At 48.3% G+C, this 27,725-nt stretch overlaps 2 protein-coding genes across 2 annotated transcripts; both read right to left on the bottom strand.

Moving 5' to 3' along the window:
• Positions 1 to 1,883: 1,883 nt before the first annotated feature.
• LOC308126564 (uncharacterized protein) lies at positions 1,884 to 18,592 on the bottom strand (the record flags this gene model as incomplete). Its single annotated transcript, XM_080491065.1, has 16 exons — positions 1,884 to 2,680; positions 3,505 to 3,638; positions 4,666 to 4,859; positions 5,313 to 5,437; positions 5,509 to 5,701; positions 6,986 to 7,114; positions 8,045 to 8,167; positions 8,760 to 10,151; positions 10,960 to 11,070; positions 11,138 to 11,429; positions 12,841 to 13,680; positions 14,286 to 14,539; positions 15,993 to 16,202; positions 17,027 to 17,155; positions 17,227 to 17,329; positions 18,573 to 18,592. 16 exons carry the CDS (start codon positions 18,590 to 18,592, stop codon positions 2,454 to 2,456), a joined length of 4,476 nt encoding a protein of 1,491 aa, XP_080347191.1. The 3' UTR covers positions 1,884 to 2,453.
• Positions 18,103 to 25,479, bottom strand: LOC308126184 (guanine nucleotide exchange factor DBS-like). Its single transcript, XM_080490368.1, has 8 exons — positions 25,291 to 25,479; positions 24,067 to 24,177; positions 23,278 to 23,398; positions 22,896 to 22,992; positions 21,221 to 21,334; positions 21,014 to 21,130; positions 19,048 to 19,202; positions 18,103 to 18,942 (listed from the first exon to the last, which is right to left on the bottom strand). The coding sequence occupies exons 1-8, from the start codon at positions 25,307 to 25,309 to the stop codon at positions 18,657 to 18,659; spliced, it is 1,020 nt and encodes a 339-aa protein (XP_080346494.1). The 5' UTR covers positions 25,310 to 25,479; the 3' UTR covers positions 18,103 to 18,656.
• Positions 25,480 to 27,725: the final 2,246 nt, after the last annotated feature.

The raw sequence follows: 27,725 nt of genomic DNA, 5'->3' as shown, positions 1-27,725 counted from the left end.
ACAACCGATATCACAAACAACTGAGCACATCCACTACTTATAACTCTCACCATCGCTAAGAAAACAATCCTACTGAACTGGAAAAATAATCATCAACCAGTGGCAGAATCTTTTGGGGGAATACATTTCACTGGAAAAAAATAACTAATAAAAAAAAAAAAAAGACAAAGACTTCAGAGAAAACTGGTCACCTTTTCTTAAATCTTTAAATATTAGTTCAATTAATATTTGTCATATTTGAAAAAGAATAAATAAAAAATGATATTGCACAGGGGTGTGCATGTGTATATGTACGTATAGGTTTTGGGTTTTGTGTGTACACATGCACATATAGATGTACGCAGGTAGAACTGCTCTCGCCTGGGGTCTCCGGGTCTCCCCGGGGTGGTGGGGTGGCCCTCTGTGTTGGCCGGCCTGTGGCGGTGCGGCTGCTGGGGTTGGTGGGCCAGGCTTGGCTTTGCGGTCGGGGTGGGGGTTTGGGGTGGTTGGTTTTCCCGGGGGCTTTGCTGGGGAGCTGTTGGCCACATCTCCTTGCCCTGTTGTTCCCTGGTCAGGCAGGCTGGACCTACATTTGCACCGCCTCCTAAACCACCCTGTGGAACACATTATTAAGGCACTACATACACCTACAAGTACAGGAATCGGGCGAGGAGTGGTGTCCAGTGGGGAAGGCTCCAGAGCAGTAGTGCCCTTCCGCCCTCTGCTGGGACCCCGCCTTGCCCATCCACACACCCCCTAGGTTAACACCCAGTCACAGGCTGGGGGACTGCTGTGAAGGGTTTTGGGTTGGAGTTGTAAATTGTGTAAAGTGTTGAAATTCATTAATTTCTAGGTCAGTTTAAGGCATTGGTTCATTGGTGAGTGAAAGTACAGTGAAAGGGACGTTCTTGTAACTACGACAACCGGAAGTACATATTTTACAGGTGCTTTTATTTTGTTATCAAGACAGGAAGTGCAGTTTTGTTTAGACGTTATTTTTATTTTTTTTTTTACAAGGATCCCATTATTTATTGCTCGTTTGTAACCGAATCTTTAATTTTCACTAAAGTAAACCCAGTTCAAAATGAAGTCTCTGGATTCATTGGAGAAGTTTCCACTTCACATCAGGGAATGTTGCTCGTCAGGGAACCTTCTTGAAAGTGAGGGAACATCACGTTTCTCGTCTGGTGTGGCTCGTGGGGCCCCGCCCCCTCCCTGACCGGGACACAGTAATAGGACTCACGGTGGGGTTGGCTGCTGCTCGGTGGGGTGTATTCTTGGGGGGTGGGGCCGGACAGGTTTCAAGGGGGGGCAGGCCCCTTCTGGGCCTCTGCTTTGGGGTGGGTTGCGGCGCCGGGGCAGCTCACCCGCCCAGGGTTGGATTCGGGGGTGCCGGTCTCCAGTGTCATCTGGGGCCCTGATGTCCCAGGGACGCATCCCAAGCCGACATTGGCTTGGGCTCCAGCCGGGACCGGAGTGTGCAGGTTGACCCCTGGGCGCTCTGGCTCAGGCTGGACTTGCGCCGGCACCTGAAGCCACGTCCCCCTTGGCCACACTGGGCTGGGTCGTTGGGCTGCCGCCTGGTACTCCTGGTCCTCTTGCCTCGCCCCTCCAGGTCTCCGGCTTGCAGCCATTCTCTGCGGTCCTTCAGGTGTCTGGGCGTTGCGTCCTGTGGCAGTCTGGGGTGCTCCACCACGCCTGGACCAGACCTCTTTTGGTAGCGCCCCCTGCAGGGTGAAAATCACTCCAACTCACAGACATGCAGAATTCCCCCAGAAGTCACTGGGCAGAGCTGGAAAACACTGGGAAGTTATACGTAATCCTGGACACACGCACAGACAGGACAAGACAGACAGTAAGGTCCAAACAACACTCAGTCTGTAAAAGAGAAACTGAAACATGAAAACCTGATTAAAGTATTTATTAAAAAAAGACGACATGAACACAATAAGTTGAGAGGGACATTGAGGAGGAGACGCTGCTGCTCCAGAGCTGAAAACGGAGTTAGTGCCCCGCCCAGGTCGGCCTGTCGAGTACACACACACTAAAACACACAAAAAAAAAACCCACACACCAAAACACACCAAAAGAGAGTAAAACACTGCAAACCAGAGATGATCAACACTGAACAGCAGCAGCGCCTCAAAGACCAGAGTCACTTCACTGCTCTGAAAGGAACATCCCACCTCTCACTCCAGTTCACCCCTCACTCCTCTCTCCGGTTCACCCTCTCACTCCAGTTCATGTTTGTAAACAAAGAAAGTCTGGAACAGGAAACAGTTTAAATAAAAACTGAACAGGAAACAGTTTAAATAAAAGAACTGAACATTAGAATTATTGACATCCTGGAGACTCAGAACTAAAGTCCAGCTTCAGCTCCAGTCCACCGTGAACACATGAATATTAACCCTCCAGGAGGACCGGCTGAGGCCCTGAAGATCCCCGGGACCCAGAGTCAGACCTGGATCGGGGCCTCAGAAACACTTCCTGAAGACCACCTGGGGGCCCCACTCCTGGTACTCCTCCTGGCTGATCCATGCAGAGCTGAAGCTGGGCAGACCCGCCAGAACCGCACCCCCAATCCACACCGACCGGTCTCTGTGTCTGGGGCTGCTGACTCGGACCCCCTCCTGGTCCACGACCAGGTTCGAAACCTCAAGCTGCAGCCGCTCCGGCAGGCCGGGCAGCAGAGTGGTCCCCCCTGCAGCAGGACCAGGGAGAAGAACCATCAAGACCAGGGACATAGATCCAGGAACAAGAACCATCAAGACCAGGGACATAGATTCAGGGAGACCAGGAACACAGAAACAGGAAGAGCAACCAGGGACACAGAACCAGGAAGGAAGAAGAACAACCAGCAAGAAAAACCAGGGAGAACAAGGACACAGAGCCAGAGAGTAGAACCAGGAAGAAGAACTAGGGACACAGAACCAGGAAGTAGAATCAGGGAGGAAGAACCATCAAGATCAGGGACAAAGAACCAGGAAGAACCACGAAGAACCACTAGGGACAAAGAACCAGAGAGACGAGGGACACAGAACAAAGAAATAGAACCAGGAACAAGAAGCAGGGAGACAAACCAGGAAGGAAGAGCCATCGAAACCATGGACATAGATCTGGGAAGACCAGGGAGAAGAACCCGGGGGAGTAGAACCGGGAGGAAGTATCAGGAATTAGAACCAGGGAGAAGAACCAGGGAGACAAACTAGGAAGTAGAACCAGGAAGAACAATCGGAGTAGAACCAGAAAGCAGAACCAGGGACAGACAGAAGATTAGACAGTGAAACTCGAGGTAAACCAGCTGGACTGAGTTCATCTAGTTGAAAGAGCCTCAGAGGAAAAGCCGCTATTTTCAGTTGAATTTTCAAAATAAGGTCACACAAGGCATTTGACTTTAACCAACTGCTCGACAGGATGTGATCCATCGACTTGAACTCTGGCGGAGCTCATCTGAAGGCAGCGACTGTTCTAAGTCGTATAAATCAGAGTTCTCATGAAGTGGAGACAGAGGAAGTGATGTTCTACCCGACAGCACGATGTTTCCCAGGAAGCTGCGCCGCAGGTCGATGTCGGCGCTGATGATCGACTTGAAGATGCTCTCGTGCATCCCATAATGATCCCGTCCAATCAGCTCGGGTCTGAACAGGATCTCAGCCGCCCTGCGGAAACAGGAGGTCATCATCAATAAAACAAGCCGATGTGAACTCATGATCTGAAAACCAGTTCATTCCTGCACTCTGACCTCTCGACCTTTTTCATTCATGAATATTTATAGTTCATAGCTGAAGACTTGTAGATTGTTTTCTCTTCACAAACAACACGACGCTCACATTCTGAATTCCAGGAGCACAAATCCTGCTTTACAAGTCACAGATTCATTTCCTGAAAAACCAGAAGCAATGGGAAGTTCTTCTCCCTCAGCCAATCAGAGGAGAGGAGCTCCTCTCCCACAGCCAATCAGAGGAGAGGAGCTTTGGTCTCAGCGGCGCTGCGATGTGATTGGTAGTTGAAGGAAACCAAATCGTAGGGAAGAAGTTCACATTGATTCTGCTGCACAAATGTTTTTCAGCAAGTGTAGTGCAACAATCGTTTTTTAATCTTAAGACTTGTGAAACAGGATTTGCGCTACACAACAAATTCCAGTTATACAAGTGCTCAAACATTTTGAAACAATTAAACCTTCATAAAGTCCAAACGATTTCCAAACGGTGATCACGACTGCTTCCAGATATCTTAAAAATGGGTTCAGATCTGACTAGTTGTTTTTGTTTTTCTTGTTTTTGAAGAAGTTTGATTGTTTACCTGTGCTAAAGTCTCAGGGATTAACTTTAGTTTTTTCTTACCATCTGAACCGTTTAGACCGTTTCCAGATTTGCTGTTTGAAGAAAGTTATGAAACAGGGTTCACCTGGTTTGGACAGCGTTTTTAACCACTTTCCCACTCGGTGTCCAGTGTCAGACCACACTGGACACCGTGAGGAGCGACAGCTGCAGCCAGCGACAGCTGCAGCCAGCGACAGCTGCAGCCAGCGACAGCTGCAGCCAGCGACAGCTGCAGCCAGCGACAGCTGCAGCCAGCGACAGCTGCAGCCAGCGACAGCTGCAGCCAGCGACAGCTGCAGCCCGGCGCTCTCCCCCGGAGAGCTACACCAGGTGGATTGGGTTTCCTCCTCCGGCAGACGGTTACCTGAACCTCTCCGTGTCGAGTGTGACGAGCCGTCCGTCCGGCAGGGTGTAACACGCCTCGCCGCCCCTCGCCGCCGCCCCTCGCTTCAGCTCCGCCTCGTAGTTTGGAGCCACGTAGCAGCACTTCTCCTTTATCTCCCTGACGATCTCCTCCTCCGCCGTGGTGCGCATGGAGACGCCCTGCTCCTGGAGGAGCTGCAGGGAACCAGGATCAATACCACCTCAAACAGGAAATCCCACTGGAGAACAAACTACACAATTAAAAGACCTGATCTGTCCTCTGCTTTATTCACTTTGAAAGACCTTATATTCTTTATATCGCACGAGGATCAAACTGTTGATTTGCTTCTATGTATTTATTTTAAATGAATCAAGTCCATGTGTTTTTCTTTTACAAAATGTTTCTTTCTTTGTCATTTCAATCTTATTTGTCTTCTAAAATGGGTTTTTAATACACAGTGTACAAGTTCTCTTCAGAGAAGCGTTAAACAATCCGACCCGGGACAAACCAGATAAACTATTTTTCTTGGTCTCCAGGTTCTAGTGACGATCAGGCGTCGCTCAGACTTCAGACGTTTTTAAACTAATCTGATTCAAATGAAAGCACAGAAAATAGTCCTCGGGTGTGTGGAGGTGAGGATGAAGCACCTTTTTGAGGTGCGTGGTGATGTCGGCGCCGGCCAGCGGGAGGCGCTGCACGGCGTGAGGCAGACTGTATCCTTCGAACACGGGAACGCTGTGGCTCACCCCGTCTCCAGAGTCGAACACCACGCCTGCGGAGCAAAGACACGGCGTCAGACGATTGTCCCGGACGCCGCTGGAGGAGCAGCAGCAGCGGCGGTACCGGTGGTTCTGCCGTCGGCGTACAGCGCCAGCACCGCCTGCATGGCCACGTAGCAGAGGGGCACGGAGAAGCACTCGAACATGAGCTCCACCGTGCGCTGCCGGTTCTCCCGCGGGTTCATGGCGGCCTCGGTCAGCAGGACCGGGTGATCCTCCGGGTCCACGCTCAGCTGCTGGAAGGTGTGGTGCCAGATCTGAGAAGACACGAGCCGTCAGTCACCCGCCGGTACAACGTGGAAGGAGCAGAGCCATTTGTTAGAAAGCTTGAAGATTACAAATCATTTTACACATTGAGACCAGTTATTCACAATTTAGATTAAAAAATGGCAAAGCTCAGGCTGCTAAAGCCGCTAAAGCCTCTGGAGACCACGGACTCAACGGGGCTACCGGCCGCCGTCAGAGCAGGATACAAGACGCCTCCACACAAAGACCTTCTCCATTCAAGGAGACATGGTGAAACATTTAGAAGTTAACCTGAACAATTTATTCAGACAAGACAACCAGCAACGTGACATCAGAGCTGGACGACATAGAAAGACGCCAACGCTGATGCCGGGCGGCGTCTGCAGAGCCAGTATCTTCTGGATTCACCGCCGAGGCGGCGAAAAGGAAAGCAGCCGTCTCAGAACCTCAGCGGCTACTTCGGTTTGGGATTCCTTTCCCTGCCGTTCCATCACCTCACCCTCTGGAGAGGACGCGCAGTGTAAACCTGGCGGAGACGTTAATCTGCTGGCAGCTCTGGCCTCTAAGAGAACCCGATCAGGCTGTCCGACTGGAAATAGCAGGGATAGTTCAAGGATTTGCTCTCGCCTCGACGTTTTCCTGAACAATTCCAAGGTAAGAGACTCTAAAACGGCCAAACTACTCTTGCTGGACCCGATCTAAATATTCAGTCATTGTGGTGTTAGGATATTAATTTTGAGATCTGAATGATCGCCGCCTCCCCGCGGTGCTGCGCTGGGACTCCTCTACTTTCACTTTTCACCAGGGGAGACAAACATAAGGCCCGGGGGCCAAAACCGGCCGCTGAAGCTCCAATCGGGCCGGACAAACCAAGCAAGGTGGTGATCTAGGATTTATAGGAGGTTCTTTTTAACATTTCACAGTATTTTTCAGCAGAATGTCTCATTAAAACTGATTTTGACACCGGAGAAATGTGAACATTACCGGGCTGCCACGTCCAGTCAGCAGAACCGTGAGGGAAGCAAAGCAGGGGGGTGGGGAGAAGCTGGAGTCACAGTTTCAGCAGAGAGACACCAGGGGGCGACAGCGGGCTAAAGACAGTGACGGATTATAAAGCAACACCGACACTCACGGTGATGCTGAACCTTTATGCCTGATCTTGATGTCCACTGGGCTTCCCTCCATGCTGCTCGCTGCACTTTAAGTTCAACCCCCTGATGCTGAACAGTCCAGCATGACACTGAACCGGCGGTTTAAGCTGCAGCAGCGCTCAGAACCAGTCACCTACTACCAACCTTCTCCACGTCATCCCAGGAGCGAATGATCCCGTTCTTTATGGGGTGCTTCAGAGCCAAGACACCTCTCATGTGCTGAGCATCCTGGCCAATGAAGGTCTCCCTTTCTATGTTATCGTTCATTATTTCCTGGAGACACAGAAACCAAATCACCTCAGATTCAACACACCCAGAAAACATCCTGCTCCTGAATGATTCACTTAAACTCTGGAAGTCTGTGGATTCATACGATGTAGATTAGCTATATGTAGCATCAGTTCGATAGAAGCCCCTGAACTGACGGGATGTGCCAGCGTGAAGAGTATGTATTGATATATTGTTTTTATTGATGTTGAATATCTATATATGTAAACAGAGTTTTTATTGCTTCATTTCATTCAAGCAGTAATATTTAATTTCTCGGTTCCATTTGTCATGGTACAGACAAGTTTGTGTTTTGGCCCCTGAGCTGTCATCAAAATAAAAGCAACCATTTAGATTGGTCGTTTAGAAAAATTTGTCAAAAGTTTAATTGTTACTAAATCGGTTGTTCGTTGCAGCATTACAGGCCCAACAAGGATCAAATGTGGAGTGTTAAACATTCCATCGCCCTCGTCCAAATCTTCACTTGTAAGTGAACCGATAACTGACCACAGCTGTGTGTGTGTGTGTGTGTGTGTGTGAGAGAGCCACAGACCAACATCTTTAGTTAAATTCAACTTAAACATCCCATGCTTTGCATCATGAGGTTTGATTTGCCGCCAATCAGGAAGACGATTTGTCAGCTGAACTTATCAAGACGGTCTAGATTCTTCTGAAGCTGCGTCACCAGAGAAAACCGAGTTTAATGTGTGAGGGAGGGATCAGAACCAAGTGGCGCATTGCCTTCATATTGACCACAATATCACCAAAACACCAATGGAACATGCATGAGCACAAACCTGACCAATCAGAAGCGTTCCCATGGTGCTTATTGGGAGTTTACCTGGAAACCCTCCTGCAGTTCAAAACCCAACATGTGTGGCTGCATTAAGATATAAAGTACGTCTTCTAACACGTTTTGAAAGACGTGGTCCTCACCTCATACTTTGGCATTCCAATTATTGTTGGGAACACAACTTGCGGCAGATCCTGGTCTGCCAGTCCGGCCTTCATCAGGCTGGAGCCGGTGTCCAGCACTACGGGCGTCTGGTAATCAGTCATCTGAAAATCAGGAGAGAGAAAACTCTAGTTCAGTCACATCACCAGGTCTGTATCAGTCCTGTCCTCACTGCGGGGAGGTGGTGTTAACCGTCTTCAGCCAACAAGTAAATCAATTTTAAACATGTATTTCAATTTAAACGTGTAACTATCAACATGGATTGGGCTGTATCTGTTGGAGAGCATGTCCAGCACTGAAGGGGATGTGATCAGGAGGTTCTTTGCTCTGGCTTGTTGAATCAAGTTGCTTGAGTCATGGATGCTTGAATAAAACCAAAGTTTTGTTTCAACATTAAATTTCATATTTTATTCACAGTGCTGTAGTAAATGTGGACCATTATAGTGAAATAAAGAGCAAATATTACAGGCGGAACGTGGGTGTTCGCATCTATAATTCAGAATATTGAGAAAGAAAATCTGAAGGATCGTTAAGTCTTCTAACTGGCCCCCCTCCTTCAGGTTTTCAGGTTCAGCTCAGTATGAAGCTGTTCCTGCTGCCGACTAGAAAGATTCTGGCACAATCCCACTAAAGAAATAAAAACGGCCTCTATCCATCCACCTTTAGGACCATGTCGTCTCATTCAGAGCTTCTCACCTGTCTCATGGAGCTGCTGGGCCGGTCCTGGACTCCTGGACACCTCACAGACTCGGAGCTCTGAGTCCCACTGGCACCCCCCTGGACCCACTGGCGCCGCCCTTCAGGAGGCAGATGATCTGGACACTCCTTCACATGAGGTGGAGGGTAGATTTCCTGCTTCAGCTGTGACGTGGATGTTTCTGTGGAAGCGGCAGTGATGGTTTCAGAGTTGACTGGAAGTGAAGGCTTGTGGTCGTTGCCTTGTTGAGTTGGGTGGAGACGAAGAACAGAGGTGTGGCCGTGTCCTGCAGTCCTGCTCTCTGGCAGAGCGTCGACCTCGGGGGTCTGGAGTTCTGGTTTAGTGAGACCAGGACCTTCACCCAGATCTGAACCTCCTGTTGAATCAGGTCTTTCTGGTCGTCCGTCGTTTCCAGGCAGCAGAGTCTTTCTTGGTTTTGGCACAGGAGGACAGGGAAGTGGATTTACCCCCGGGTCAAAGGTTTCTTCATCTGGCCTCATTACAGGGGTAAGAGAAGGTTCTGGATTACAGAGGTCTTGAGGTTGGTCCGGCTTTTCTCCAGAGAGGAACAGTCGAGGCGAGACAGATTCAAATCCATGTGCTTCAGAGCCCCGATGGACCTGCTGCCATGACGCCTCGTCGGGTCCCGATTCAGGTGGGAGACGCTCCGTCTGAGATGTTTGAGATATGTCTAACCCCGCCCCCCAGGACCAGCGCTGACGTGGGCCCTCAGAGAGTCCCTCCACATCAGAAGAACTGAACACAGAGGTTCTGATACCCATCAGTGACTCACTTCCATCTTCACACACACGTTTCAACGAAGCCTCTCCGACATCGACCGAGTCCCGAGGTTCACCAGAGTCCCGAGGTTCACCAGAGTCCCGAGGTTCACCAGAGTCCCGAGGTTCACCAGAGTACCGAGGTTCCCAACAATCCTTCTGGAGTAACTCAGTGGAAGGTCTGAGCTCTGATCTGCTGCAGTCACCTGCTCCAACATCTTCTCTTCTTCTCAGCTTGTCCTTTATCAAATATCTACCAATCTCCTCATCGAGCTCCTTGTCCAGATCCTCCTCCTCCTCCTCCTCCTCCTCTGTGCCTCCACCGGAGGTTTGACTTTCTCTCAGTTGATCATATGGAGCCTCATTGCTGCAGCGCAGCTTGTGAATCTCCAGGTTTTCCTCCTTGATCAGTTGGTCCAGCAGGTGGACCTGGAGCAGCTCTGTCCTCAGGTCTGGCCTGCTGCTCACAGACGCTGCAGTGGAAGAGGACGGAGGATTTTCTAGGAGGTGGTGATCGGAGGAATCAACATCACCGAGGCCGTCGGGCTGTGCAGTGTCGAAGGAATCCTCCAGTCCAAGAACTCCAGCTTCAGCCAGCTCCCAGGAGGACATCTGGAAGAGAAGCACAAAAATACTCATCCAAACTGGAGGAGACTTCTGATGAACTACAACACTGTTCACAACACCTCCCCCAGAAGAAGTCCAGCAAGGGGGACGGCTGCACTGCTCACTCAGGGCGAGAGCAGGAGCCATGTGGCCCTGCAGCAGGAACTGGCTCTAGGAACGTAGAACTTAGAAAGAAATTACCCTTAAAAGTGAAAATATCAAAAACTATGGCTGAATTAATCAGAGTAAAGGGTTTGTTGGATGAATTGGAACTGTACATTGATTGTTTCATATCTGACCTACTGAATGGAAGTTTGAGGAAATTCCTCGAGAAAAAATCAGATCCAATAAACCCAATAACCCAGTTAAAATGGCAAATAATAAAAAACGACATGGCTGATTATAGTATTCTGCAGATTATGTATAAAGCTCATGAAGAAATGACAATGTTAATGTTTAAATTCATTAATTTGCAAAAAGAAAAAGTAACTTAAAAACAGACATTTAGGACCAAAGTAAAAAGACGGTGCCTTTCGGTGAAAGTAGTGCCGTTATGAAACGAGCTAGACAAGGACTCAAGATTCTAAAAAACACGGTAGATTTAAAAATGTGACTAAATCAAGATTATTACTGAAAAACTAAGAAATGACAAAAGAGATTCAGTGTTTGAGAAAGGTAACCGACATGTGACCATGTGGGCCGCTCGTACTTTGGTTTGTTTGATTTTTGCCATTTACTTTTAAATTTAAATAAAAAGGACTAATTGAGATAAAAGGGCCGAGTTTATAAGTTAATCTTCTTTCTGCTCACAGACCTGAGGGGCGGCGGCGGCGCTGCTGCTCCACTGAGGCCACGCATCATGGCCGCCCTCCGATCCCAGCAGAGCGTCCAGCACAGCTTCCTGAGCCACTACATGTTCTTCTTCCTGCACAGCCACCAACACATCACGAGTCAGATGAACACCAGCGTTGGCACAGCGTTTTGATTCTTACCTGCAGTATTTGGTCGGCCCTGCCCAGCGTCAGCGCCACCCGCCTCAGGCCCTCCCGCTCCTCCAGCTCCCAGTCGCCCAGCGTCTGCTCCTCCAGCTTAGGGCCCTCCTGCTCCTCCAGCCTCGGGCCCAGCGTCCGCTCCTCCAGCCTCGGGCCCTCCTGCCTCAGGCCCTCCCGCTCCTCCACCCTCGGGCCCAGCGTCCGCTCCTCCAGCCTCGGGCCCTCCCGCTCCTCCAGCCTCGGGCCCTCCCGCTCCTCCGGCTCCCAGTCGCCCAGCGTCAGCTTCGTCACACTGGAGGAAATGAGCGACGAGTTCAGTCAGACAGCACATGCAGAAATATCTATCAGGTTACACGAAGCAACTGCAGAGTTTGAAGACTTTTCCACCTTAACAGCGAACAAGGGGGCAGTTTGAGCTGCTCCACCAGGTCCAGCCGAGCTTTCATATTTGAAAAAAAGATTCCTCTTCGTTCTGCTGGACTGTTTGTCAAAGAAGAACCCAACTCATCTGTTCGGGCTCTTATCTTCTGTACTTTCTGAAAGAGGCTTCCAACATAGAGGTTTCAGGTGAGGTACTTTGGGGATCAATTACTGAAGTTTCATGAAAATACTCATACTGTTATTCATTATTCCAACAGATGGAAAACTGCTCTCCAGTCCACCGTTGTCTCACACAGACAGATAAAACAATGAATTAATGTAATTTATAAAGTGTCTATCCTTGTATCTACGTTGTTTTTAATCTTCTTTTGTCATAATTCATCCTATACCCCACAGAGGTTTCCAATCAGTAGTGAAAGTGTCAGTCAGCTGCTGAACTTAAGTCCAAACATCAGTAATATGTGATCTCTACGCCCTGATCCTCTCCACAGCCTCAAACATTAAACACTCAACTCATTTTTTATTCTAATTCAAGACGAGACTATATTTCAGACTCTTCTCTTGCTTTACCAGGTGAAACTAAAGAATAGTTGAAGTAATAAAATCTGTGTCTCCTACATGCTGCCTGTCACTTCAGCTGAGAAACGTCGAGTTTCTAACGTCTCCTTTTGGTAGATTAACCAGGATTACATCCAATTAAACAAAGTCTCAGGAGAATAAAGTTTCATTCAACATGGACAGACTGATGTTTGACATGTGGAGAGAAACTAAAAGTTATGTTGAAAGCTGTAAAACAACTATAACCACTGGAGACAGCGAGAGAGAAGTGAAACAGCTGGAAGGGGATAAAAGAAAGACTTCAGGAGTTTAATCTCGTGGCTGAAATCTGATCAGCGGATCGTCACCTTCCATTAACATGGAATCAATATTTTACAATTTGCACTAAACACCCTCCCCGCATGGAGAACTCCAATCCAAGCGGAGGAGCTGATGAACACCAAAAGAAAAGCAACTAAATAACCGGTTCAGGCTGATCTGGTTCGGACTCCGTCAGCAGGTCTGGATTTGACTCTCATTTTCCGAAATAAACTAAATATGAATCAATATAAAAGTTGATCTTGTTTGAGGTTTCATTTCTCATTTCCCATAAGCCAAGTCATGACAACATCCTTTCCAACAGCATTTCCAGAAGGTTGTGAGGAGTCGACTGATCGAACCTCTGCTCTGCTGCAGGATTTAAACCTACAACTCTGCTTTTAAGGAATGCAGCTTCCCGTCCTCACCCTTGCATGCAACCAGATTTGAAAGTGAAGGAAACTAACCCATCAACAGAGTGGAGGTTCTGGTCATGGAGATCATAAGAATCCCAGAGAAGAGTCTGCTTCCCCTCCGTGGAACACAAGGTGGCGTCCCGGCCGTCAGTCATGGTGCTGGACAGAACGTTGTCAATGGATCCGAGCTCCGGATCCTCCAGATCCCTCTGTGACTGCAAGATCCAGTGCCTGGTCTGTGATTCTTTCTCCATCTGGGTGGGCAGACCCTGAGAGCTGTGGGACTGGTCAGTTGTTCCCTCACTGAAGCCGCCGTCTCCTTTCTGTGGGACGGCTTTTGGCGTGACGGTGACACTATACGAGTTTACCAGATCGTCAACCGGCATGCTGAGCCACGGATTGCTGGGCAGGGCAGCAGGGCGCTCGACATTCACCTCAAAGTTGAGCGAGTCAGCCGTTGCTTTGGGGATGCGCTGGAAGCCGGCCCTGGAGGAGTTCCCCACAGATCCCAGGTCCAACTGTGGAGTGTGATCAACACAGTCAGAAGCACCGGAGAGCTTCTGCTGCTGGGGGTGGGGCCGACCACGGTCTGTGGAGCCTTCAGCTCCTCGGTTTCCCCTGCAGGCCTGCCGCCGGCCTGTGGCAGCCCCATCACAACCAGAGTCCAATGAGCCCAGGGAAGCAGGTTTTCCCTCAGGAACAGCTGGAGAAGCTCCAGGAGGTCGAGCCGCTTGGTCCGACTCTGAAGAGCTTCTGTTCGTCGCATCATGAGCCAGAGACTCATTGTTATGTTCACTACGTAACAAGTGGTACTGCCACTGCAAGGCCTTCTGGAGGATTCCAACATCCACTGGTCCAGAAGAAATGAGGAGCTTCCTCAGGGTCATGCATCTGGATCATTAAAAAAAAAAGAAAATAATTCTTTTTGTTATCAGCAGGTTGAGCTGAACTTTTCTTCTAATGAGCTCAAAGCAACTAAAATATCTTGTAACCAACATTACGTGAGACAAAACCTTCAGAACTCCAAGAATATAAATAGGACCAATGGCCTGGAGCTCACCAGAAATGTGATAGTTTATACGTTAAAGTTTATACGTATGGGACTTAAAATGACAAGGCTGCAAGCTTTCTCCTGATCAAAATACACTTTTATGTAAACACGTTTTCCAAATCATAATGCAGTGTATCTTTATAAGAAGGCACTGCGTTTGGTCAAGAGGTGATGGAGCGATTCAATTGTATCATAACAACATGAAGATGACAGAAAAAATTGCATCCAAGTGCAATAAAGGGCTTTTCTCAGCATAAAAATGGCCGCCATTTCCAAAGGAATGAATCTACGAATATACGCTTCAGACGGTAACCATGTCGATGAATTAGAAAAAAAAAAAAAGTCCCACAATAAACAGAAATTTCTAACGACAACGGCGCATCATCTCACGGCGGCGCGGCCTGCGAGCTGAAACATCCACACGTTTCTGTGACATGAAGCCAACCTGCGAGACATCTCCCCGCCCGCCTGCCGGATCTCGACGTCTGGGATGGCGTTGGACAGGTGAGCCAGGTGAACCAGCTCCTCCATGTCTGGACAAGGATTCTTCTTGAGGAACGCCGAGAGCTTTCGTCTCCATGCTGGGATCGTCCCCCAGCTCTTCCTGGAGCTTGGACCCGGAGCCTCATCTCCACGGACTCCAGACAGGAGCTCCTGCAGGAAGCTCTCATGGAGAACCAAGCTGTACCACTTGTTGGCCTGGAAGAGGAACAAAAAGCTTCAGTTTGGCGACTCTGTGTGTTAAATATCAAAGTCTGAACAGATTTCTGTCAATTACTTTCTTTAAGACATTCACAATTTACACTTTGTCCAAACTATTTCGAAATTGGGGTTGTAGTACCGCTGAAGCTCCCAGAACTTATTAGACTAATGCGCCTTCCTGGTAATGCAGCTTGTTTCAACAGAACAATCTATACACAGTTTGAAGCCAATTGGCTTGAAACATGCCGAGCAATTTATGTCTTTCTCATTAATATATTCCACCATTACTCAGAGAACTTTATACGTCAGGAGATTTAACTCCAGTTTGCACCCAGTGTTTCTTGAAAATGAGCATGACAATATTTTAAACCGCTTTAAAACATTTTAACATTGCAGTGCGTTGGATTAAATGTTGTAGAGGAGCACTGTGGTAGAAGGTTTACAGTAATGTCCAGTTGATAAGACGCTACCATTTTCACGCCAGCAAAACATGGGTGATGCATTCAGGTGCATCACGTAACTCCTACCTTTCTTTTTCAAATTTGGTGTGTTGTGGCTTATATTCAGGTGCGGTCAATAGTCCAGTAATTACAGTACTTGAACCAGACCAGCCTCGTAAAGGACGGTGTGGATTGACCTGGAGCCCTGCAAGGCAGCCGCCTCCTCTGGAGTGTGAATAACGATGTAAAGCGCTTTGGGACGCCTCAAGCAGTTGAAAAGTGCTTTATAAGTGAAATCCACTAACCAATATGAGAACTATTAAACCTGGAACAAAGCCTTTTAGTTACTGACCCCACAGACCTCCGCTCTGCATTTTCTCTACAGAAACTCCATCATGTGACACAAAGTTACATTTTGAAATTTCCTCAATCATCCTGGAGTTTGAGTGATGAGCGCCTGGCAGCTTCCTGGTGTGTTGCTCAAGGGGAGGGAAGTTATTTTGGACTTTTTACAATATTGTGGCGGGAGGTCATCAGCCACAAAGCATCAGGATACCGACTCTGATTGACAGAGATTTTACCTGATCCACACCTGAAGCCAGCGGTTTGTAATATCAACATAGTCACACTGCCAACAGGATGAGGCAGGAGGGTGTCAATCAGAGAAACATTCAAGAAGGAATATAAATATAGAAAATAGATCTTATTTCAACTGGTCAAATGAAAAACCAAGTTAATGTCTCCATGATTAACTTCCATCTTCTCCAGCTTCAGAAGAATGTTGCTAAATGACGCTTTTTTAATGTTTCGTTTTTTCACTAACTGACATTTTAAATTTCCCTCTGGGGATGAATAAAGTACATCTCTATCCATCCATCCATCCATCCATCCATCCATCCATCCATCCATCCATCCAATAGCATAATTTCCCACAAATAACTTCAGAAAGAAAAACGCATGAGGTTTTTTCCGCCTGCAGTAACTAAAAGAGTTGTGATGGTTCTACAGACGAGCATGAGGACGGGCTGAGCACTGGCCTTGTCGTAGTAGTGATGGTGGTTGGAGACGGCCCGGAGGGTCTGCAGGGTGAAATGCACGGCAGAGTGCAGCCTGTCCTCCAGCCTCTCCAGATCCAGAAGCCAGCTCTCCTTGTCGGGGGGATCCAGCGGCAGGATTTCAGCCACCGTGTTAATCACCTCCTCAGCAGAGCGCACCAGCTCCTGGAAACAAGACCGGCAAATACCATCACAGCAAATCAGTGCCGTTCACAGGACCAGGAAATAAATCAATAATAGTCATGAATAATGAAATAAATAAATGTGGAGCACGACACGTTAGTCCAAACAGCCACGACTACAACTGCAGGTCAACCTAAGGCCCAGTTTACACAACGACGAATTAGTGTATTAGTAAAACTTTCTTGACTTTTGGGGGGGGTCCGTTTACACGACACCGGTGTTCAGATCCACTGTCTCCTCAAAGTTTTTATCTCCGCTCCCAAGGAGGAAAGATTCTTTCACAGTCACTATTCCCTCCTGCAGAGACTGATGGAGGCTGGTACTGAGCGCCCACCCACCCCCCTCCCCTTCCTTCTGTTCATGAACTTGTAAACAAACATGGCGGACCTGTAGTGGTTTGACTGACAGTCCATCCTGTAGTTTTATCGTTCCTATCAGTAGTTTAATAGTTGAGACTCTCCCCTGATAGCATCTGATGCCTCATCAGTCCTTACGGATGTCGTGTTCTCTCCATTTTCTTCACGTTAATAGCGTATTGTTCTCTGCACACATGCCTGAGTGGTTTCATTACAAAATCAAGCACCAGCCCCCTCCAGTGGTCCGGCAGACTAACACTGTTGCCAGTGTGTCAGCTGCTGCAGCGTAAACACACTTTTTTAATTTTTTAAAAACGGATTAGGTGTCACATGAAACGTTGTGTAAACGGAGCCCAACAGACTCCACAAACCAGGAAGCCCTCTCAGCTGACCGCTTGTTGCCCCCGGGGCAGATGCGCTTGCCACGAACAGGAAGGTTAAAGTTCATACCATGGCAGGAGTGTGAATGGAGGCTTCAAAGTCAGACACCAACATGGCGGCCTGCACGGTGTCCTTGGAAATGTGGGTCCTGTAGGGCTGCAGCTTCTCCTGAAGAAACGTTTGAATCTTCTCTGTGGTCTGCAAGTGCAGAAAATGCCGAGTGAGTTTGAGGACGGCGGGTTTAAAAGGCGAGCAGGCGACGGTGCTACCTGCAGAGCCTCGTCCCGCAGGTGGAAGAGCTGCAGCTGCAGGCGGGCTTTAGAAAAGGTCTGCTGCCACAGCAGCTCCACTTTCTCCACTGCTGCAGTTATTCTAGGAAAAAACAGGAAACAGCGGGATGTGAGGCTGAGCTTCCTGCAGGTCCTCCCCGAGCCGGAGGCCTGAGTGAAGCTTCCAGAGCTGAACACACTCAACACTGGACCAGAGTGTGAATCATTGAAAGGGCACACTGGGAGTTTGGCCTGTGATCCATCGCTTCTGTTCTGAGGTACTACCGAGCAGGACTTTCTTTTATCCAGGTAACTTCAGGGATGGAGCCACGTCTTTCCGTCTTAGGATGCTGGTTCACTTCCCACCGGGGTAAATAGCAGTGAGTTACCTTACACTGAACCTCTAGGCTCCGCCTCCTGACCAATCAGAGTTCTTAGATAATGACCTGCCCATTCGGAGAAGATCCTTCTAGCTTTAGAGGAGTTTTTTAGGGAGGGATTAATCGGTCACCATGGCAACCTGCTGCAGAATTACTTCTGTGAACCTTAAACTCGGCTTCACAAAATATGTAAATGATTTTCACTTTAACTTTCTCCAACAGTCGCCAGGAACTTTTTAGAGTGAAACTTTCTGCTGCTCTGCAGCCATGGAGCTGCGCCGGGCAGGCAGGGAAAACTGAAGTAAATAAAAAAAAAAAGCTGAAGTAAGCAAAACTGCGTTATTTTTTTTTAATGAGTTAAATGTTTTAAATTAATGCGTTTTTTGACAGCACTTATAATTTTAAAATTAAAAAGTTATGCATCAAAAGGGTCGGCGGTTTTCTGCCACCCGTCCTTCCTGGTTTTCACTGTGGCAAGTTTGCTTTTGGTCTGGATGACGCGTTTGAATTCTTTATTTAAACATAATTGAAATTTTTTCCTAAAAAAACCTGACAACATTCCCCTATAGACATGTACAATCTAAATCTCTATAATAAACAAATATGAATCGACACCATGTTTTCTTCTTTTGCATCATCCCATTTCAATTAATGTCCAAACACGACTTTCCATCTTTGTGCAAAAATCTGTTTTCAGTTGTCGCCTCGCAGTCATTTGTTCCATGATATAGACCTGTTTCAGTCTCTGTCTCCGCGGTGCTGCTGTATTCTATTCTATTGAATTCTTTATTTTTGGGGAAACAATCTTGGTGAAGTAAGCTGCTCCGCAGGGTTCGAGGTCAGACGCTGCAAACTCCTCCTTGTAGAAACACGCACTGATCGGATGGGTTGAACTACCGAGTTGATAACCTGCTTCTTTCGTAACCGATAAGACATTCCGGATATGTTAATCCCACGTCGCAGTACAGGCCTCCCATGTCTCCCATGTCTCTTGTGAGAAAACTTTCAGCTCCATGGAGGCAGTTTACTCCAAAATACATTGGACTGTTTTTAAAATGTCAAAGTTGTGTTAAAAGATGTAAAGACGTCCCTGCTAAGCTTCTGCAGATGAGTTGAGAGAAGCTGCCGCTCTGCGGCTGTGTAATGAGCTGTAAGGTGTGCTACAGCGAGGATGACGACGGTGTGAGACCTGCTGTGGTTGTGGAGCATTTCGAAGGCGGTGTGGGTGAAGAGGGCGGTGCCAGCCATGTCCTGGTAGCAGGGGTCAGTCTCAGGGCAGCGCAGCTTCTCCACCAGGCTCTCGCAGTGCCGGAGCAGCTCATCCAGACCCAGCTCTCTGCACAACACACACACTTTATTAATACACCGGGAGGGAGAAACCAGAGGGTGGGTGGGTGTGTGTGTGTGTGTGTGTGTGTGTGGGGTACTTGCAGAACCTGACCTCCTGAGCTGCCTGAACTTGGCCTCGTTGACAGAGCAGAAGTTCTGCAGCTCGCTGTGAGACGCCGGCAGCCTGGAGAGAGTCTGCAGCGTGGAGAAACATGACGGCAGCCGCTGCACCACCGAGTGGAACTCCTGGACAAAGGCATCGATGTCCTGCACAAAAAAACCTTCATGTTAATAACATGTTAATAAACCTAACGAAACCTTCCTCCATGTTAATAAACCTAAAGAACTCATGTCAACATTCCTTTAAGTTCCACAAACAGCAATCAGCGACCCTATCCGGTTCATCGAGTTTAGTATTTACTGATGTTTACTTTGTGTGATGACAGAGACAGAGAGAGACAGACACACCGACAGAGACAGAAAGAGAGACACACAGATGGGGAGAGAGAGACACAGACATACAGAACCCTGTTCAATAGGAGGCAGATCCAACAACCTGCAGCTCAGATAAGAAGCCTCCAGTTTCCATGGAGACAAACAGACGCTGTCATGTCTCATGGTGTTTAATGGACAAGAACAGTTTCTTCATGAGTCGACTTGTTAACATGATGTTTATACGATCAGCAGTCAGAGTGAGCCAATGAGTGATTCCTGTGGCCAGCAGGTGGTGCTATGACTGAATGAATATTGGTATATCAGAGTGAAGGTGTGGGGTTTGAGGAAGACGAGTTGATCTTGTGCAGAACCAGTGGATCAGGTTCTCTCAGGCCGTCGGCTGAGCATGTAAAGCAAAGAGGCTCTTTCACTTGGTAATGAGGTCGGCTGATTCTGCCGGTTCAGCCGACCAACAAAAGACGCAGGCCGTCTGGATGGATCTCATGAATACACTTACAAAGGAAAACACAAGGGGGGGTTCACGAGCAGCGACATGTGTTGCTCCGCAGCTATACTCTACTTTTTCATTCAACCTAAGTGCTGCAATATCCAACGCTAAAGCGCCACCTATAGTCAGCTTAGGGGCCTTTCACATTCTGATAGTCCCGGACTCGGTTCACATGGAAAGGCGCGGAGCCAAGAACTTTAACCCCTTCATTTGATTGGGTGATGTTCACATTCACTTTAGAGACCGGATCAAACTGCCTGGAAAACATCCTGCAATTACACCAGCCGCTGTTTGGGGGCGCTGTGGCCTGAAACAAACACTGACCAGAGAGGAAGTAAAGAAGGAACACGGCTCATTGATTGGCCCGGACCGAAAGAGGAAGTCCCGCCTCTTGAGCCCATGGTGGCGAGGCTAGTTAGTTCGTGGCTAATGGGTAGCCACAAACAACATCCAGGGCTGTCTCAGTGAACACATTGTTACAGAGGGACAGGAGGGACAGGAGGGACAGAGGGACAGGAGGGACAGGAGGGCTTCGTTTCAGCTTGACACCAGTGTAAAACTTCCATGTGTGACTTCCTGTCTTCAGTTTGGACCCGATGCAGATCCACACAGGGTAGCATCAGTCATCCAGCTGCACTGTGGAAGAACTCAACCTTCATGGTAACAATCTATCTGGAGCTACAAAACATGACGTCTTTCTCAGGCATTCGTCACAGTTTCAATGTTTTCGCCATTTCTATTGGTTTATGTGTGAATTTGACTCAGAGCAAAGAGCTTTCAGACTGCTGAAGGGTTAACATGAGCTTTAAATGCCAAGATGATGAAGATCACTGGTTCTCTGAGGAGCCTTTATCCATTCATTTGTTTTTTTTTATCCCAGTAGGAATTCTGTCCGACAGTTGGACTACGTGGTATTTCACCTTCTCCACCTCGCTAATCCATCCTGGCACAAAGCCAACTCATCATCCAGTCACATCTGAGGCTCCGACCGGCAGGGAACCCTCCAATCTAACGTCTCCATCGCACCCACACGTGAACAAAACCTGGGCATGCACCGCGGCAGACGTGCGTGGGTGTGCGAGGACCCGTCCATGTGGGTTTTGTCATCAGAACAGAGTCATACACAGGAAATGACCTTAATGAAGGCGACCCAGCTCTGGTGGCAGTACATCAGGTATCCGCCCAGGCCGGCCGGCAGCTGACTGCGGTCGATGTGATTGGACAGCTCCGGGATTTCTTTGAGAAGAACTTTCTGCACAGAAAAAGACAAAGAAAACCAGATCTATATCGGAGCAGTGTCGATCGCCAAAGGCCCACGAAGCGACTGATGCAGGTGTTTGACCTTGAAGGAGGCGGGGGAGGACTTGGACGGAGCCAGAAGTTTGAACAGCAGCTTGCTCACGTCTTTCTTCTTGGGCTGGATGATGTACACACTGTGGACTGTCCTCTGGCGCAACTGCAAAACCAACGGGGGGGGGGGGGGGGGGGGGGGGGCGTCATTAGAATCAACCAATACCACCGGACTTTAAATTACACAACTTTGAGTTGAAACTAATTAAAAAGCTTCTGGACTCCGTCTTATCTGAGATATTCGGGTGTGATTGTGGTCAAACTGCCGGTCTTCCTCTCAAAAAGACTCAAACACCAGTTTGAAGAAGGTTTTTCACTTCTTCTCAGAGGAAACACACGTTTCTTCTCTAAAAGAGCCTGAATGTCTAAATCCTCCTGTTCCAGTGTGGCGGCAGGTTTGGAGCTGAACGGACTCAAACACAAAACCAAATACAAAAAGGTTTTTTCCGACTTCTGTCAGTTATTATTTTGAAACGTGGCCTTCTGATGAAAGAGGCGGAATATTGAAGTGCTGAAAAAGAAGACTGCAGAAATGTAAAAAGCAACCACCAGGTTTACTGCGTAAAAACGGACTCGGTAGAGTCTGAACTTTATTTGTAGGCGTTTCATATCAGATCCGTCTTCTGCTGTTCAATAAGCGAGGGGTTAATAGTTTGAGGCAGTGGGCAGGTCCATTTTATGCTTGAATGTGCTTTTGAACTCCAGAGGAAAGTGGCTTGTTTGTCTCGGCAGATCTGGCAACGCTGGTAAACAACAGCCAGGAAGACAAAGTGCAAAATAGAGAATCAGTAGAAAAGATCAGCTTTAAACACAAAGTTGAAGACTCCTGAGCTTCCTGCCCCGACAGCTTATTGGATTTCCAACACTGTTTGATTTATTGAAAGAAAAAACCCTCAAAGTCAGTTTGTTCTTCATTTCCAGTTTCAATAAAAAAAAAAAAATCAACTGGTGGGTTTGTGACGTCCAGCCTGAAGCGGGACAGTTTCCCTCCACTCGGTCTGGACCCAGACTAAAAAGTCTTTTGTCTGTTGAAGAACCAAACATGTGACTAACGGAGTGTGACTGCAGCGCCCCGAAGCAAATGTTGGAAAACGTTACGACGATCACAAGTTGAGGCAGAAGAGAGAGTCTGAATCTCTCAGCGAGAACAACGTCTACTCAAACCCAGAGGAGGAGGGAGGAGCGTCTCCTCACTTCCTCACAAAACAAACCACTGGATCTTTGACAGAGTCGGAGGACAAAATAAACTGCTGCAATAATGACGAGCGTCTTAAACTGGTTTCACAATCTTGCTTCAGGTTTGCTGCTGAACTTTAACCTCCAAGTGTGTCTGGATACGAGCTGCTCTGCTCCAGAACCACCCAGAGTCTATCGACACTCTACTGGATGTTTTTACAGAACAAAGCAGTAGTTTATCGAGTTCCCTCTCAGGTTCTCAGATCAGTGGGCTGGAGAGAAATGAGCCGAGCGTCAAGATTAGAGAAGGAACGGACCGTCGGCCTGAACAGCTCAACGACTCCCTGTCAGTAGAACTCTTAACAAATGAACAACTGTCAAACTCTAGAGGCTTTTGGAAAGTTTCCCCGATTCCTCATCAAGGAGCTGCTGGTCGCTGGTTACCCGTCGGTACCCGTTAACACCAGTCGGTACCCGTTATCACCCGTCACCTGCAGCAGCGTCTCCACTATGAACTTGACTGTAGGGGGCGACGCCTGGCTGAGGTTAGCCACCACCGACACCAAGTTTTGCTTCTGCTGCAGCCTGCTGGGGGGGGACAACAATACAACATCAGTACCACACACACACACACACACACACACACACACACACACACACACACACACACACACACACACACACACACACACACACACACACACACACACACACACACACACACACACACACACACACACACACACACACACACACACACACACACACACACACACACACACACACACACACACACACACACACACACACACACACACACACACACACACACACACACACACACACACACACACACACACACACACCTCTTACCTGTGCAGGTGGCGGAAGTACTGGATGAAGTCGACCACCTGGGCTTGGGGCAGCGAGGACAGACTGTCATGGCCGCCGGCTGGAAACACGATCAGAGGGAAGCCGCGGCGATCAAACGCTCCTGGTACCAGAGAGCAAATCAGCTCTTACGCTGCTTCATTCCAGTCTTTGTGTACAGTTACAGTACAAAGCTACAAACTGTTTTTCTTGCACAAGACATAGTATACAGAGTATTTTTCATCAGTACTTGTTAAGCAGTTCCTCAGTAAACATGTGATTCTAATGAATGATTCCAGGGTAAAACTATCAAAGGTGAAATAACAGATGAAGTCTAAATAGACAAAGTGGTTCAAATTGAAGTTTGAATTATACATCAGTACTTCTTACAACTACAGGAAACTACAGTAAATCTACTGCAATGATGTCATATGTTCAGCTGCACTACTTCAACATGAACTCCTAGGAAAAGCTACATGATTCGACCCCCGGTGGCACCCAGCAGCATCCGCCTGTACCAGCACAGACGACTACACCATCACCCCCACCCCTCATCATAACCTCCACCCCCACTACACCCTCTGAATCGAAGGCTTCAACATGCATCAACCAGACCCACTGAGGAAACTCTTCATTCACCCCACGATCTAAACTTTACTGCCTGAACCTTTGAGCCAAACTACTAATTACTCCATTACCCTGTGTGTGTGTGTGTGTGTGTGTGTGTGTGTGTGTGTGTGTGTGTGTGTGTGTGTGTGTGTGTGTGTGTGTGTGTGTGTGTTCAATACAGACCAGGGAACCAGACGGACCCGGAGCAGAGCACATGATCTGAAGGCAGCGGCCGAGAGGAGAGCAGCTCCTGGACCGGGTCCTGGGCTGGATAGTGGACCTGATCCTGGAAGTCTGCAAGGTTTGTAGAGGAAACATTCCTCTGAGTCAAAACACCTGAACATGAAAACCACCTGAGGAACCGGAATAGTGGACCGGGAGAGAGGAGAGGACCAGAGGAGAAGACAGGACAGGGAGAGAGGAGAGGACAGGACTCTCGGACCGGGGGAGAGAAGAGGACCGGACTAGGGTAGACGAAAGGACCGGGAGAGAGGAGAGGACCAGAGGAGAAGACAGGACTCTCGGACCGGGGGAGAGAAGAGGACCGGACCGGGGTAGACGAAAGGACCAGGGGAGAAGAAAAGACAGGGAGAGAGGAGAGGACAGGACTCTCGGACCGGGGGAGAGAAGAGGACCGGACCGGGGGAGAAGACAAGACAGGGAGAGAGGAGAGGACAGGACTCTCGGACCGGGGGAGACGAAAGGACCGGGGGAGAAGACAGGACAGAGAGAGAAGAGAGGAGAGGAGGGGACCGGACTCTCAGACCGGACGAGAGGAGAGGAGAGGAGAGGAGAGGAGAGGACTCTCGGACCGGACGAGAGGAGAGGAGAGGAGAGGAGGGGACCGGACTCTCGGACCGGGGGAGAGGAGAGGACAGGACCAGTGGAGACGAAAGAACCGGGGGAGAGGAGAGGACAGAGAGAGAAGAGAGGAGAAGAGAGGAGAGGAGGGGACCGGGGGAGAGGAGAGGAGAGGAGGGGAGGGGACCGGGGGAGAGGAGAGGAGAGGAGAGGAGGGGAGGGGACCGGGGGAGAGGAGAGGAGAGGAGGGGAGGGGACCGGGGGAGAGGAGAGGAGAGGAGGGGACCGGGGGAGAGGAGAGGAGAGGAGTCGAGGGGACCGGACTCTCGGACCGGACCGGGGGAGGGGAGAGGAGAGGAGGGGAGGGGACCGGGGGAGAGGAGAGGAGAGGAGGGGAGGGGACCGGACTCTCGGACCGGACCGGGGGAGGGGAGAGGAGAGGAGAGGAGGGGACCGGACCGAGGGAGAGAAACCGGATCGGGGGAGAGAAACCGGACCGGGGGAGAGAGGAGGACCGGGGGAGAGAGGAGGACCGGGCCAGTCCGCCCTCACTGTCCGGCCACAGCAGCTCACAGACCGGCTGCGTGTTGCACTTGTCGCTCCTACCTGTTGCTTGTCGGTTCATCCTGCTTCCTCCCGGGACTTCGCGATGTTTCTTCCTCTTTCTGTAAAGTTAAATAGTCCCTCTCGTTCTAGTTCCTCCACGCGGAGCTACTCCGCCGGGCCGCCCCGGGAGCACCGCGGCTGCTCGCCGCTCCTCTCCGCCATGTTCGTCCTGCTTCAGCCGCGCAGAGCGGCGGAGCTCCGGCTGCAGGAGGCTTTATAGACTGACGCTCAGCAGAGCCGGAGACAGCAGCGTGAGGACCCGCTGCTTTGTATCGACTGCGCCACCTACCGTTAGAGAGTAGTCAGTTATGCTATGGTGGCGAATGTTGATAAAAAATCATTTTGAAATGTATTAACACACAATTTCATTTTCATTTTCAATTCTCAGACGCATTTTTTTTTTACTCATAAATAAAATAAATAATCAATCATCCAAACGGCATTTAAATCTTTTTCTTCACGACTTCTCATTCTGTGACTTCATTAAAAATAAATAAAAGACCTTTATTTTCCACAAGATGTAACCACAATTAAAACACTGCACTTGTTTTATCAAACTCACCTGTCCGGTATCAGCAGAGAGAGGGGCGGAGCCAGAAACACTCAGGTTGCAGGTGTCTGCTGACACCCATCACATCCTGGAGATACAGTTTTATAAATTCAACCGAAACATACCTTTGTATGTGAGCCAGGAGCCACGAATTCTAACAAACCAGCTGTATTTCTTACCCATCCAAACCCCTCAAGACACCCCAACTTTTATATTCCACGTGTCCACTGACGAGAAGCAGACATTAAAAAAGAACTACAATTCCCTAAAGCCACTCGCCACTCTGTGATGCAGATCCTTAGTTCTTCTGGTTTATGAACCGATCAATAACTTACAAACATTATACTGTCAAAAAAAGATGAACACATGAATGCTGAGCAAAACAACATTGTGTGTTATGACTACGATGACCGAGAATATTTTTAGAACATCTGGGAATGCGTTGCCTAGGTAACCCTGATGAATTCTGGAGCACTTTTCCCGCACAAATGGAAGTAAGAAAAAGTCAAGATTTTTTTTCGTCATTGTTTTTTTTTTATTAAGTGAAGAACAAAGGAACAACGGAACAATCAACGACAATTCACAGTCTATCAGAACAGAATATTCTAAATGCAAAAACTTCTCTAATATGGGTAGTTTACATTTCAACATTACAACAAAAAGTAGAGGATTTATCGCTTGTAACACGTTTTCAATGAAAACGTTCTACATGGTCTTTCTGAATATTAAAAAAGAGAACGCAACAAAGATATGTGACAAAAACATTCAAACACACACACACACACACACACACACACACACACACACACACACACACACACACCAAGCTGCATATAGCAATGTGTGTGTATTGTTTGTATTGTCTATTTCTTCGTGAAGAGATATAATTTTTGGAATCATACTTGCTGTTTTATCAATGAGCAGAAAGGTGAATGAAATGTCGACTCTTCTGTTTCAAGAATTCCAAAATTATTCAGGCTCAACTGTTGTGAGACTGATTTAAAGGAGACATATCATGCTTTTAAATCCTTCCTTTTTACATATAAATCATACAGTTGTGGTCTATACAACGTGGAACTGCAATGCTTGGGTCTGAATTCCTCATTATTAGAGCTCCACAGGCCCCTTTTCTACCCCTTTTCTGATGTGCTTCTGAGAGCAACTCGTTTTGGGGCGGTCTCTTCAAATGCAAATGAGACACTTCATACCCCGCCTCCTCTCCAGGTTGCAGAGGTCACACTCGGTTCAACGTCACCCTGTTCGGCCATCTTTGTAGTTTGATAGAACAGATACAATTATCTAGCGGCGCAGAAACTTTATATTCACACATTATTTACAAAATGTCAACAACGGAAGATTTGTCCATCCAGCCATACATGTTGGAGCCAGAGTCGGACCCGGCGGAGCGAGATGAAAATGACGATGATGCACCTTCAGAACAACGTCTTCATATGGATGTAACGCAATGGTGTGTTACTATATTTACACTAACTTCTCCATCCATGCCCACTACTACAATACTGCCTGTATTACAACGACTATTTAACACAGAAGTTACATTATAATCTAAAACGAGCACACAGCGCTAACATATGAAGACGGTGCAACTGCTAATGCTAACAAAACAATGACAGGGACGTCTTATCATCACACTTTTTAGCGTTATATACAGCTTACCGAAGTGCTCTGTTCGTCGTCTCCATAGATAGAAGGAACTGACCGCTCAATCAGACCAAGTCTTTCGGCAAATCCTTCTTTATACTGGCGGAGGTTGCTGAAGCAGTCATCCTTAAAGTGCTTCGCGCACACAAAAATGATCTTACCCACAGATGTGGGTACATTTCTGTGAAAAATAAAACTCAACCAGGCACTTCGAAAAGGTTCT

The sequence above is a fragment of the Lipophrys pholis genome (assembly GCF_963383615.2).
Source record: "Lipophrys pholis genome assembly, chromosome: 21".
In the NCBI taxonomy this organism is placed as follows: Eukaryota; Metazoa; Chordata; class Actinopteri; order Blenniiformes; family Blenniidae; genus Lipophrys; species Lipophrys pholis.
Note: the sequence above shows the minus strand (reverse complement) of the source record. Positions and strands in the feature narration are given on the sequence as shown.